The 13,552-nt window shown below is 46.1% G+C and overlaps 1 protein-coding gene across 2 annotated transcripts in view; it reads left to right on the forward strand.

The window, feature by feature from the left end:
* The first annotated feature begins 9,912 nt into the window (after positions 1 to 9,912).
* The window catches only part of LOC138753198 (choline/ethanolamine transporter flvcr2b-like), a 109,060-nt gene continuing 105,420 nt past the window's right edge, over positions 9,913 to 13,552 (forward strand). For both annotated transcript variants that reach the window (XM_069915860.1, XM_069915859.1), the window contains exon 1: positions 9,913 to 10,493. In XM_069915860.1, the coding sequence (XP_069771961.1) occupies positions 9,999 to 10,493 (495 nt within the window). In that variant the 5' untranslated portion in view covers positions 9,913 to 9,998. The remainder of the gene's footprint in view (positions 10,494 to 13,552) is intronic.

Genomic DNA, 13,552 nt, shown 5'->3' on the forward strand with positions numbered 1-13,552 from the left:
CATTTACAGTGACTTTTTCTCCCTCCCCCCTCCCTCCTCCCAAGCCACCCCCCCATCCCTCCCCCCTCTCATCCATTTTAGTTATACAATCAAGGTTGCATTAATTCAGTTAGCCAATGTTGTCATTCAACAAAAATACACCAGAAATTCTACTGAGTCCATTTTTTTCTTCTCTTCTCCTTCCATCAACTTAGGTAATGTTTGTTCCCGGTAGGTTTTCGCTATTGTATTTAATGTAAGGCTCCCATACTTGTTCGAATATTTCAATATTATTTCTTAAACTATATGTTATTTTTTCTAATGGAATACATTTATTCATTTCTATATACCATTGTTGTATTTTCAAATTATCTTCCAATTTCCAGGTTGACATAATACATTTTTTTGCTACGGCTAGGGCTATCTTAACAAATCTTTTTTGTGCATCCTCCAAGTCAATTCCAAATTCTTTATTTTTTATGTTACTTAGGAGAAAGATCTCTGGATTCTTTGGTATATTGTTTTCTGTTATTTTATTTAATATCTGATTGAGATCATCCCAAAATTTTTCTACTCTCTCACATGTCCAGATTGCATGAATTGTTGTTCCCCTTTCTTTTTTACATCGAAAACATCTATCAGATACTGTTGGGTCCCATTTATTTAACTTTTGCGGTTTAATGTATAGTCTGTGTAACCAATTATATTGTATCATACGCAGCCTCGTATTTATTGTATTTCTCATCGTTCCAGAGCATAACTTCTCCCATGTTTCCTTTTTTATCTTTATATTTAAATCTTGTTCCCATTTTTGTTTAGTTTTACCATTTGTTTCCTCATTTTCCTTTTCTTGCAGTTTAATATACATATTTTTTATAAATCTTTTGATTAACATTGTATCTGTAATCACATATTCAAGGTTACTTCCCTCTGGTAAACTCAAGTTGCTAGAAAACATTAGAGCTTGAGGAAAAATGTACTGTGAATATGGCCAAAATGAAAACATTAGTTCAGGCTTCTGCAAGATTTGTCACTCAAAGTGACATACTCAAAAGGTTAGCACCTAACCTTCCAGCAGAGCAATGGGTAACGCAGCCACAAGAAACAAATCTACTCAAGCAAGGAGCCACGGGTGTCGCTGCTAATGCTCAAATGACAATGACCAATCCGATGGAAAGAACTAGCGACATCCAATCTCTCTAGAGCGCACAACCTAAGAATCTTCCCGAAAGGAGAATACTTCAAAAAAGTTCAACCCTGCGAGTTGATCATTCTTAACCACTGACGTCTCTTCACGTTGCTAGAGAACCAGCTACAAGTCAAGGATCTCCACCAATGCCATCATTTACAACCAAAGGATTCCCATCAATGCCATCACTTATAACTCAAGGTCCTACACCTATGGCACTAGTTCAAGATCCGTTTTCTCCATTTACCTTGAATCAACAGTCTTACTGGGGCTGGTGAAAAAGCCCTCTCAATAGTTTCTGTACAGGTTAAAGCTAAAAAGGGAGCTTCATACTGAAGACCTACACATTTCTTGATCCAGGAAATACTGCATCATTTTGTACTGTTAAATTAATGAATAAACTTAATCTTCATGGAAAAATATCACAGATCTTATTGAAGACAATGAACAATGAAAGGAACATTGAAACTAATATAGTTTCAAGTTTATAGATTGCTGGATTGAATAGCAATGAATTTTGCAACTTCCAAGTCTATATACTCAGAAGACTATGCCTGTGAATAAGGAGAATATTCCATATTAGAGCTCATCTAAAAGATGTTTGCTTACCTAAGATTGATGCCAAGATCGAGATATTAATTGGATTACATGTACCAAAGGCTCTCAAACCTCTCGAAGTAATAAGGAGTCAAAATGATGGATCTTATGCTGTGAGAACATTGCTCGGATGGACAATTAATGAATCATTAGGAGGAAAAATGAATAATGATTGGACATTAAACGTGAATGTCAACAGGATTTCAGTTATGAAACTTTAATGATCTATGGAACAACCATTTAAAATTGATTTCCCTGAATGTCTCACAGAGACCCAAGAACCTTCAAAGGAGGACAAGCAGTTTCTGGATTTAGTTTCAAATTCTGTTAAACATGTCCATTGCTGTATAGCATTATCTTTGAAGAAAGGAGAAATTTGTATGCCAGATCAAAAAATAATTGCAGAATAGTGTAGGGTGAATTTAAAGAGAAATTCTTCTTTCCATTTGCAATATATAAATGTCATGTTAGACAAGAGAGCCAAGAGTTACGTAGAAGAAAAAGTAGCAGAAGATATCTTTGAACGTAAAGATGGTTAAAAAATGGTATTTACCTCATCATGGAGTTATAGATGCACTAAAGAAGAAACTTTGTGTAGTATTTGATTGTGGAGCATCATTTCAAGGAGTTTCATTGAATTCTCAACTTCTACAAGGTCCAGACTTAACCAGTACTTTAATCGGTGTTCGGATAAGATTTTGTAAAGAGCCTATTGTAATTGCTGCAGATATTGAAGTGATGTTTAATCAAGTGGAAGTACCATCAGAAGATTGTGATTTTTTTAAATGATTGTTATGGTGGCCTAATAGAGATTCCAGTAAAGACATGATTGAACCCAGAATGACAGTTCATCTATTTGGAGCCACTTTGTCACCGAGTTGTGCAAATTTTGCTCTCAGGAAATGTCCTGAAGAGAATGAAGAGCAATTTAATTCTCAGCTATAAACATCATCAGAAATAATTTCAATGTTGATGATCGTCTGACTTCAGTGGTTTCAGAAAAAGAAGCAATTGATCTTTATCATGAGTTAAAGGAGATCTGTAATAAAGGAGGTTTCTTCCTTACAAAATGGATTAGCAACAGTCGAGATGTGTCGGCTGTTATTCCTGAGACAGAAAGAGCAAAGGAGATGAAACATTTTGATTTGGATTGTGATGTTCTGTCTATCGAAAGAATTCTAGGAGGGCAATCTGATGTTTTCAAATTCAAGATTGGTTTGAAAGAACGGCCTTTAACAAGAAGAGGCATTCTTTCGATCATAAGCTCAATATACGATCCTGCCTGTTTGTCTCTCCTCACCTGATAACATCCCATCTCAGGAACCAACAGGGCAAACCTTTGCTGCATCTCCCTCTGTCACAAACACATCCTTCGCTCAGACACTAGAATTTTGTGGGATCCCACCTAAAAAATAACCCCTCCATTCTTTATATATCATTCTTGCTTTCTATATTCTTACTATACAGGAAAGATATTAGTAAGATAGAAAGAGTTCAGAGAAGATTTACTTGGATGTTGCCCGGACATCAGGAACTGAGTTACAGGGAAAGGTTAAACAGGGTAGGACTTTATTCCCTGGAGTGTAGAAGAATGAGGGGAGATTTGATAGAGGTATTTAAAATGTTGAGGGGGAGTGACAGAATAAATGTAGGTCACCTTTTTCCACTAAGTGTAGGTGAAATACAAACCATGGGTTAAGGGTGAAAGGGGAAAAGTTTAGGGGGAATATGAGGGGGAACTTCTTCACACAGAGTGTGCTGGGGGTATGGAATGAGCTGCCAGCTGAGGTGGTGAATGCAGGCTCGATTTTAACATTTAAGAAGAATTTGGATGGGTACATGGATGGGAGGGATATGGAGGGCTACGGACTGGGCGCAGGCCAAGAATAAATAGTTCAGCATAGACTAGAAAGGCCGAGGGGCCTGTTTTCTGTGCAGTTGCACCAGCGCAAAATGAAGAATGAGAAAATGATCAGATGTAGTCGATTCGAAGTTCAGTAAAAGTCATTTACTCAAACAGTCACGGGCAGATTTAAAAAACCCACGTGTTTGAAATGATGTTATTGCATTGTGATGTCTTGACGTCGCTCAGTACCTCCAGAGCTGGTTGGATTAAGCCTCCGGTGAGCTGCTGCACTGTAATGTTCATTGCTCTCTGTTATCCATTTATCAATCGTCAAACCTCAACATGACACTAACCACCAATCCCATTGTTGTAATTTTGTACGGCAACTAATTGAAGGCCTTCTGGAAAGTTCATCTACTGGTTTCCCCAATCATGACTGCAGGTGCCACTGTAAAAATCCTCTGCATGACTTGGCAAACTTTCTTTCATTAATTCCTGCTGACTGCTCAATCCTACGATTCATTTCTCAGTGCCCTGTAAGCATTTCTTTAATGGATTCCAGCATTTTAATCCTGCTAATAGCAAGCAGGGATTGATAGGATCTTCATGAGTCAGGTCATCAAAGATTATGGGGAGAAGGCTGGGCACTGGGGATGAGTGGGAGAATGGATCAGCTCTTGATTAAATGGCAGGGCTGACTCGATGGGCTGATGGCCTATTTCTGTTCCTAAGTCTTATGGTCTTTCCAGTTTTCTCTCTCCATCCTCAAATTATGAGGTTACATTTTGCCAACTTTCATATTGTGGGAACCATGGTAGAAACCATGGTATTTTGGAACATAACAACAATTGCATCCACTATTTCTGCTCCAACGTCGCTATCTCTTTTTCTCTCTTGGCATATTATGGTAATTTACTGATTGCAGTTGGTTTTGAGTAGCTGTGTGGACCCAGCACATAAGAATTCCGGTGCATCTGTCCATTGTGTTTAGATGGATGACAATGAACTCACATCTTGACCGGTATCAGGTGCAGACCCTAGAGAATTGGGTTCTTTTGGCATCATGCTCGGCATAGATGTCGTGGGACGAATGCTGTCCAATGTTCAATGATATTTCTGCTCAAGCCTTCATCCACATGGTGTGGAAGGAGTATTTTGGAGGATAATTGGAGGTGGTGAGTGGTTGGAGGCAGAGAATTCTCAGGGTTTTGTAGAGATTGGGTTCTGTTGGGCAGGGAACTATTAACCTGAGTATTTGGGGAGTTGTTAGGGAGGGTATCTTGGGGGAGAAGGGGTGTTTTAGGGGGTACATGGGGTAGAGGCTATTATTGGGGTTTATGGGGAGCAGGGGTTGTTCTGGGATGGGGAAGGTATGGCTGGGGAGGGTTGTTGAAGAGAGGCTGTTTTTGGGAATGTATGAGGTGGATTGTTGAGAGAAGGGCTATAGAAGAGTGTTTTGGGGAAGTCAAACGTGAAGAGATGTTGGTAGAGAGAATGTGGTGGGGTTTGATAGGGGGTGTAGTGTGAATAAAAACTCATGACTGGAGGGAGAACAAATGCTTTTATTAGCTTATAACTAAGGGTAAGTTCTCACTGTCGTCTTCAGAAGGATTCTGGGTTTAGGTGGGAAACCAGGGTTACATGTGAGGTGGGAGGTGGGGCCAGGGGCGAGGTCAGGGGGTGGAGCTGGGGGTGGGACCCGTCATCAGCATAACACCCTACCAGTGAATCCCATTTCACTGCATTCACCCCTTCCTGTAGAATGTAGGGTCTGGGAATGAAGAACATGGCTTCAGAAAAAAATGGTTGAAAAATACAGTTATTTACAAATTTACAGATTGAAGTGGACTGGGGGTCTGGAGATCCTGGTGGAGCACTTTAGCACCGGGGAGGCCTTGGTCTCCTGGTCCCATTGTGAGAGAGGAGTGTGTCGAGATGTAATCACTTCTGAATCATCCAGCAGATTGACCAGTGTCGAGGCGAGGCCCTACATGGCACTGCCACAAGGAGATCCAATCCTGGCTTCCGTGAAGGTAAATCAGGATAAATCCTATGACCTGCAGCCATCTACAATGAAAGTGGAGGTAAATGAGCAGCCTATTAACTGTTTATTTGATTCGGGCAGTACAGACAGTTACACTAAATCTTGCGTTATACCCAGCTAAGCGCACGATCATGATGGCTTGCTCAAGACAAGAACAAGATATTACAAGTTATTGCAAAATTAATTTAAAAACACATGAAAATTAATATACTGACTTCAAGATTTCTCTACTCCCTGGCCTATGCGCTCCAATGCTTCTGGGTCTAGACTTCTAATGCCAAGTGAAAAGTATCATATTGGCATTTAATGGCCCTTTGCCATCCATCACCATCTCGCCAAAGAAGTTTTGCGGTTCGTCCACACTAAAAAATTAAACCCCTTCGTCTCTTCACTAATTTGACTTTGGATTGTAAGCCTATAGTTACAAAAAGTAGGTGCTACAGTAAAGAAGACAGACTCTTTATTAAAGGTGAGGTTAAGAACTCATTAAGAGTAATTGAGCCCAGCACGTCCTTGGTGCACTCAAGTGGTAGTGGTCAGAAGTGGTGCGAAAGCTAGAATGGCTTTACAGCCAAATTATAAACAGGAACACTCAACTGGACACTTAACCCCTACCTCGCATTTCAGACATAGTTACTCTAATTGCCCAATACGAGATATACTCTACTATTGATCTGAAATCTTCTCACCACCAAGTTCCCATCCATACGGATGAAAGGCAGTTTACTGCTTTTGAGGCAGATGGCAAATTCTTCCAGTTTAAGAGAATTCCTCTTGGCGTCACTAACAGAGAGAAGAGAGAGAAGGATAGGTTAATGCAGTGATTCCCAACCTTTTACTTTCCACTCACATATCACTTAAGTATTCCCTATGCCATAAGTGTTCTGTGATTAGTAAGTGATTAGTATGTGAGTGGGAAGGGAAGGTTGAGAATCACTGCTCTGGACCCAATTATTACTGAAATATTTTGCTTGAGAAAAATTGTCATTAGCCCATTTCCTTTGGAGTTATGAAACTATGCACATAACGAATCAATTTGGAATGATTAAAACAGTGGTTTTCAACCTTTTTCTTTCCACCCACATACCACCTTAAGCAATCCCTTATTAATCACAGAACACGTGGCATAGGGAATACTTAAAGTGGTATGTGCGTGGAAAGTAAAAGGTTGGGAACCACTGGGTTAGTGGATACCGATAAGTTGCAGGCCACTTTTTCTTACCTGGACAATGTTACCATCTGTGGCAAAGACATGAATGATCATGGTCGGAATTTACATCAGTTCCTCCAAGTAGCCAAAACCTTGCGTTTAACCCTGAATAAGGACACTTGTGTGTATCGCACGAAGAGGCTCCCAATATTAGGCTACGTAGTAAATAAAGGAGAAATCAGTCCGGACCCTGAGGGAATGCGACCACTCATGAAGCTGCCCCCTCCAACAACGCAAAAGGCCCTCAAGCATTGTTTAGGGATTTTCTTCTATTACGCTCAGTGGGTGTCACACTACACTGACAAAGCACGACCTCTTTTTAAAACCGCCAATTTTCCTTTGAGTAATGAGGCCCTCCAAGCCTTTGAAAACACTAAACAGGATATAGCCAAGGCCTCCATGTCTGCAATTGATGAGGATTTACCTCTAAATGGAATTGGATGCATTTGATTTTGCACTAGTTGCCACACTAAATCAAGCTGGCAAACCTGTAGCCTTCTTTTCTTGCACATTACGAGGGCCTGAATTAAAACACTCATCCATTGAAAAGGAAGCACAAGCTATTATAGAAGCTATCCGCTACTGGAGACACTTCTTAGCTGGCAGGAAGTTCACCTTGTTAACTGATCAGAAGTTTATTGCCTTCACGTTCAACATTAGATTGAAGAGCAAGATTAGACATGATAAGATTATGTGATGGCGAATCAAACTTCCGACCTATACTATGACATACTCTATCATCCAGGAAAGTTCAATGATCCCCCAAATGCTCTCTCTTGCGCATCTTGTGCGAATCTGCAGCTAGACCGATTAAAAGTTCTTCATGAAGAACTGTGCCGCCCGGGGAGGTCAGCAGACTTTATCATTATGTGAAATCTCTCAATCTGGCCTTGTTCGTTATATACATTAATGATCTAGATGATGGGGTGGTGAATTGGATTAGTAAATATGCAGACGATACTAAGATAGGTGGAATAGTGGATAATGAAGAAGGTTTTCACGGATTGCAGAGGGATTTGGGCTGCTTAGAAAAGTGGGCTGAAAAATGGCAGATGGAATTTAATGCTGATAAGTGTGAGGTGCTTCATTTTGGTAAGAAGAATCAGAACAGGACATACGTGGTAAATGGGAGAGCATTGAGGAATACAGAAGAGCAGAAAGATTTAGGAGTAACGGTACATCGTTCCCTGAAGGTAGAAACTCACGTGAATAGGGTGGTGAAGAAGGCTTTTAGTATGCTGGCCTTTATCAATCATTGCATGGAATATAGGAGTTGGGAGGTGATGTTGAGATTGTATAAGGCATTGGTGCGGCCTGATTTGGAGTTCTGTGTGCAGTTCTGGTCGCCTAATTATAGGAAGGATATAAACAGAGTGGAGAGAGTGCAGAGAAGGTTTACCAGAATGTTGCCTGGGTTTAAGCATCTGGAGTATGGGGAGAGATTGGACAGATTGGGTCTTTATTCTTTGTAGCGTAGAAGGTTGAGAGGGGATTTGATAGAAGTATTTAAGATTATGAAAGGGATAGACAGAATGGATGTGGATAGACTATTTCCGTTAAGAGGAGGAAAGTTTAAAACAAGAGGACATGAGTTAAGAATTAAGGGGCAGAGGTTTAGAGGTAACATGAGGGGGAACTTCTTGACTCAGAGAGTGGTAGCTGTGTGGAATCATCTTCCGGGAGAAATAGTGGCGGCAGAGTCAATTTTATTATTTAAGAAAAAGTTGGACAGGTCTATGGATGAGAAGAAGGTGGAGGGTTATGGTCATTGTGCAGGGAGGTGGGACTAGAGAGGGGTGTTTGGTTCGGTGCGGACTAGAAGGGCCTAATGGCCTGTTTCCGTGCTGTAATTGTTACATTAGAGGACATGAGAACCCTAACTGGACAATGCCCTGTCTGTGCTGAATGTAAACCCCATTTTACAAACCCTCACCTTCCTCATTGATCAAAGCTTCTAGACCCTTTGAATACCTCAGTGTAGATTTTAAAAGGCCACTGCCTTCAAATAATAGAAACGTTTACTTTCTTAGTATTATTGATGAATTTTCTCGTTTCCCTTTTATTGATGTTTCTACTGATTCTGTAATTAGAGTCTTGATTCCATTTTCAGTATTTTTGGTTACCGAATTTCATTCATAGTGACAGAGGTTGAACCTTTATGAACTCGGAACTTTGGCGATAGCTTCTTGACAGAAATATTGCCACAAATCACACTGCCAGTTATAACCCTCGAGGGAATGGGAAAGTTGAACGCAGCAATGGTACAATCTGGAATCCCCGTCGTGGATGGTGCAAGTTTCCCTCACAACCTGTCCTCATGATTCCGTCCGTCTTGGGCCGTTCCTGAACATGACGGCGGTGACGTCGCGGCCGGGTGGGGCGACCCTGATATAACGGCGGCGGGAGCGCTGGCCGGGACTGGGGAGCAGCGGAGGCCGGGTCAACGGTGCAGGGTGTCGTTCTAGTTGGGAAGAGCAGCGTGGGGTCCGGGGTTGGGGGGGTGAGAGCAGCGCGGGGTCCGGGGTTGGGGGGGTGAGAGCAGCGCGGGGTCCGGGGTTGGGGGGGTGAGAGCAGCGCGGGGTCCGGGGTTGGGGGGGTGAGAGCAGCGCGGGGTCCGGGGTTGGGGGGGTGAGAGCAGCGCGGGGTCCGGGGTTGGGGGGGTGAGAGCAGCGCGGGGTCCGGGGTTGGGGGGGTGAGAGCAGCGCGGGGTCCGGGGTTGGGGGGGTGAGAGCAGCGCGGGGTCCGGGGTTGGGGGGTTGAGAGCAGCGCGGGGTCCGGGGTTGGGGGGGTTGAGAGCAGCGCGGGGTCCGGGGTTGGGGGGTTGAGAGCAGCGCGGGGTCCGGGGTTGGGGGGGGTGAGAGCAGCGCGGGGTCCGGGGTTGGGGGGTTGAGAGCAGCGCGGGGTCCGGGGTTGGGGGGGTTGAGAGCAGCGCGGGGTCCGGGGTTGGGGGGTTGAGAGCAGCGCGGGGTCCGGGGTTGGGGGGTTGAGAGCAGCGCGGGGTCCGGGGTTGGGGGGGTGAGAGCAGCGCGGGGTCCGGGGTTGGGGGGGTGAGAGCAGCGCGGGGTTGGGGGGGGTCCGGGGTCCGGGCGGCGGGAAGAGCAGCGCGGGGAGCGGGAGCCCGACAGCGCGCGGCATGTGGGAACAGGCGGAGACCCCGCCCCCTGCGGACGGGCTGAAGCGCCGCTACCCGACGCACCTGTATAAGCGGCGCTGGGCGATCGTCGCCCTGTTCAGCTGCTACTCGATGTGTAACGCGTTCCAATGGATCCAATACGGCATCATCAACAACATCGTGATGAAGTTCTACCGGGTGTCCTCGTTCGCCGTCGACTGGCTCGCCATGATCTACTTCGTCGCCTACATCCCCACCATCTTCCCCGTCACTTGGCTGCTGGACAGGAAGGGCCTGCGGCTCATCGCCCTCTGCGGCTCCGGCCTCAACTGCTGCGGCGCCTGGATGAAGCTGGCGAGTGTCCGGCCCGACCTCTTCGTCATCACCTTCCTCGGGCAGACGGTGTGTGGGGTGGCGCAGGTCTTCATCCTCGGCCTGCCGGCCCGCATCGCCTCCGTCTGGTTCGGCGCCCACGAAGTGTCCACCGCCTGCTCCATCGCCGTCTTCGGCAACCAGGTGCGACTGGGGGGGGGGCTGGAGGGGGGCTGGGGAGGGGGGGGATGGAGGGGATGGAGGGGGGATGGAGGGGGGATGGGGGGGGGATGGGGGGGATGGAGGGGGGATGGGGGGGATGGGGGGGATGGAGGGGATGGAGGGGGGCTGGGGGGGATGGAGGGGGGCTGGGGAGGGGGGATGGAGGGGATGGAGGGGGGCTGGGGGGGGATGGAGGGGGGCTGGGGGGGGATGGAGGGGGGCTGGGGAGGGGGGATGGAGGGGGGCTGGGGGGGATGGAGGGGGGCTGGGGGGGGATGGGGGGGGATGGAGGGGGGCTGGGGGGATGGAGGGGGGCTGGGGGGGATGGAGGGGGGCTGGGGGGGATGGAGGGGGGCTGGGGGGGGATGGAGGGGATGGAGGGGGGATGGAGGGGATGGAGGGGGGCTGGGGGGGATGGAGGGGGGCTGGGGGGGATGGAGGGGGCTGGGGGGGGATGGAGGGGGGCTGGGGGGATGGAGGGGGTCTGGGGGGATGGTGGAGGACTGGGGGGATGAGAAGGGTGGAGTATGACAGTGGGGTGGGAGGAGGGGGATGGTGGGGCGGGGGAGGAGGGGGATGGTGGGGCGGGGGAGGAGGGGGATGGTGGGGCGGGGGAGGAGGGGGATGGTGGGGCGGGGGAGGAGGGGGATGGTGGGGCGGGGGAGGAGGGGGATGGTGGGGCGGGGGAGGAGGGGGATGGTGGGGCGGGGGAGGAGGGGGATGGTGGGGCGGGGGAGGAGGGGGATGGTGGGGCGGGGCTCAGGCGGAAGGAGGGGGATCAAGACAATAGGGTGGGCCAGGTGGTTGAGGTGTGTGTAACTGCTGAGCAAGATGAGGGTTTGTGGACAGATCTCCAGGTGTGTCAATCTGTGCTGAAATGCTCACAGGATTGACAGGTGTCTACAGGGGATATGTCTGTGTGGCAGAGCCACTTACTGGGGAGTGGTACTGGCAGACTTAGAAGAGTAGGTGTTGAACCAATGAGGAGGGGCTGCTGGTGGGTAGTACAGGTGTGTGGGGTGACGTACAGGTGAGGTGGTGGATTGTACAGGTGTGTAGGGTGATGTACAGGTGAGGTGGTGGGTTGTACAGGTGTGTGGGGTGACAAACAGGTGAGGTGGTGGGTTGTACAGGTGTGTGGGGTGACAAACAGGTGAGGTGGTGGGTTGTACAGGTGTGGTGGGTGACAAACAGGTGAGGTGGTGGGTTGTACAGGTGTGTGGGGTGACAAACGGGTGAGGTGGTGGGTTGTACAGGTGTGTGGGGTGATGTACAGTGGAGGTGATGGGTCGTACAGGTGTGTGGGTGGGTCGTACAGGTGTGTGGGTGGGTCGTACGGGCTTTCCGTACTGTACTGTGTTCTCTGTCAGCTGTTAGTGGTCTGAGGTTAGGTTGTGACAATGTGCTCTTGGGTGGTGAGTGAGAGGGGGGGGGGTGTGATGAGGTTATGTGTGTCTGGGTGCAATAGGCATGACTGAAATTGGCTACATCATAATCCTTTGTCTGTTACAGCCCAAATCTCATAATGATGCAGTGAAAGGCCCATGGACACAGGCCCTTCAACCCACAATGTTGTGCTGACCGATATAAACTACTCTACCTCAATCTAACCCTTCCTCCCTCATAGTGATAACCCTCTATTGTATCCATGTGAACAAGGATGTTTTAAATGCTCCTATTGTTCACTACTACCCCTGGCAATGCATTCCAGGCGCTGCCTCTCTTTATGTTAAAACACTGGCCACTGTTGTCTCCCTCTTTCTATACCACATTGGGAGGCATAGATGGGGTGGACAGCTTGTTTCCCAGCGCAGGATTAGGAAACACCGGAGGACATCTGTATAAAGTGAAGGGAGGGACTTCAGGGGTATGTTTTCACACACAGTTGTGGGTGCCTGTAATGCATTGCTGGGGATGGTGGTGGAGGCTAGAACAATAGGGATACTTAACAGATTCTTGTACCACAGAGATCCCACTCTTCTAAGTCTGCCAGTAGCACTCCCCAGTAAGTGGCTCTGCCACACAGACATATCCCCTGGGTACCTCGACATGTATCTCAAAACTCCTGTAGACACCTGTCAATCCTGTGAATGACCAATGTTTAAAATGACCTTTTACATAGCAACCTGGCAGCTTGGCTCTGATATGATCTACCTTGACGGATAATACATGGGATGGAAATGACCCCCCCCCCCCAACTATCCTCTGTTCGTTGCATTCACACAGTGAAGTGAAGCGGTTAAAAGGCAGTTAATTCCTGTCTTTCAATGGCTGTGTGAAAGGGGCGCGTGGATGGAAGAAAAATTTTGGGTGTGAAGTAAGAAGGATTTGGATTGTTTGCATGTTTATATAGGTTAGCACAACATTGTGGGCTGAAGGGCCTTGCCTGTGCTGGAATGAATATATTACCTCAATTTATAACTTTTTCAGACTTTTCCAGTTTTTATTCCTGTCATTTTTTGATTCCTTTGATTCATTCTTGCCTTGTATATGGAAGAATAAACATCCTCACCTAAATAAAGTCCCTCTACAAAAACTTAAAGAATGGAGGTTTCACCTTACCAAACTTTAGGTTCTATTACTGGGCAGTCAATACACGGAATCTTACATTTTGGTCATATATTAAACTGTGACGACTGTCCAATATGGGTCTCTTTTGAATCTAATTCTATTACAAAATGTTCTATTATTTCCCTTCTCAGATCCTCACTTTCCATATCTTCAAACAAATTAATTGATAACCCAGTGGTTAAACATACTTTGAGGATCTGGGTACAATTTGAAAACATTTTAGCTGATTGAGATTTTTTTTTCTCTTCCTTTTTGTTCTAATTATTTCTTTAAACCTTTCATGATTAACATAGCTTTTAAAGAATGGTATAGATTGGGCATTGTTTTAGAGTTATTTATCGAAGGAAGTCTTGCTTCATTTGAACAACAATTAAATACAATTACATACAATTCCCTATGAGCACTATTAAGAATTTTACAAATGTAATTTTTAATTTACAGCCTTTTTATAATAGTTCAATATCTAACAT

Source organism: Narcine bancroftii, chromosome 2, assembly GCF_036971445.1.
Source record: "Narcine bancroftii isolate sNarBan1 chromosome 2, sNarBan1.hap1, whole genome shotgun sequence".
Taxonomy (NCBI): domain Eukaryota; kingdom Metazoa; phylum Chordata; class Chondrichthyes; order Torpediniformes; family Narcinidae; genus Narcine; species Narcine bancroftii.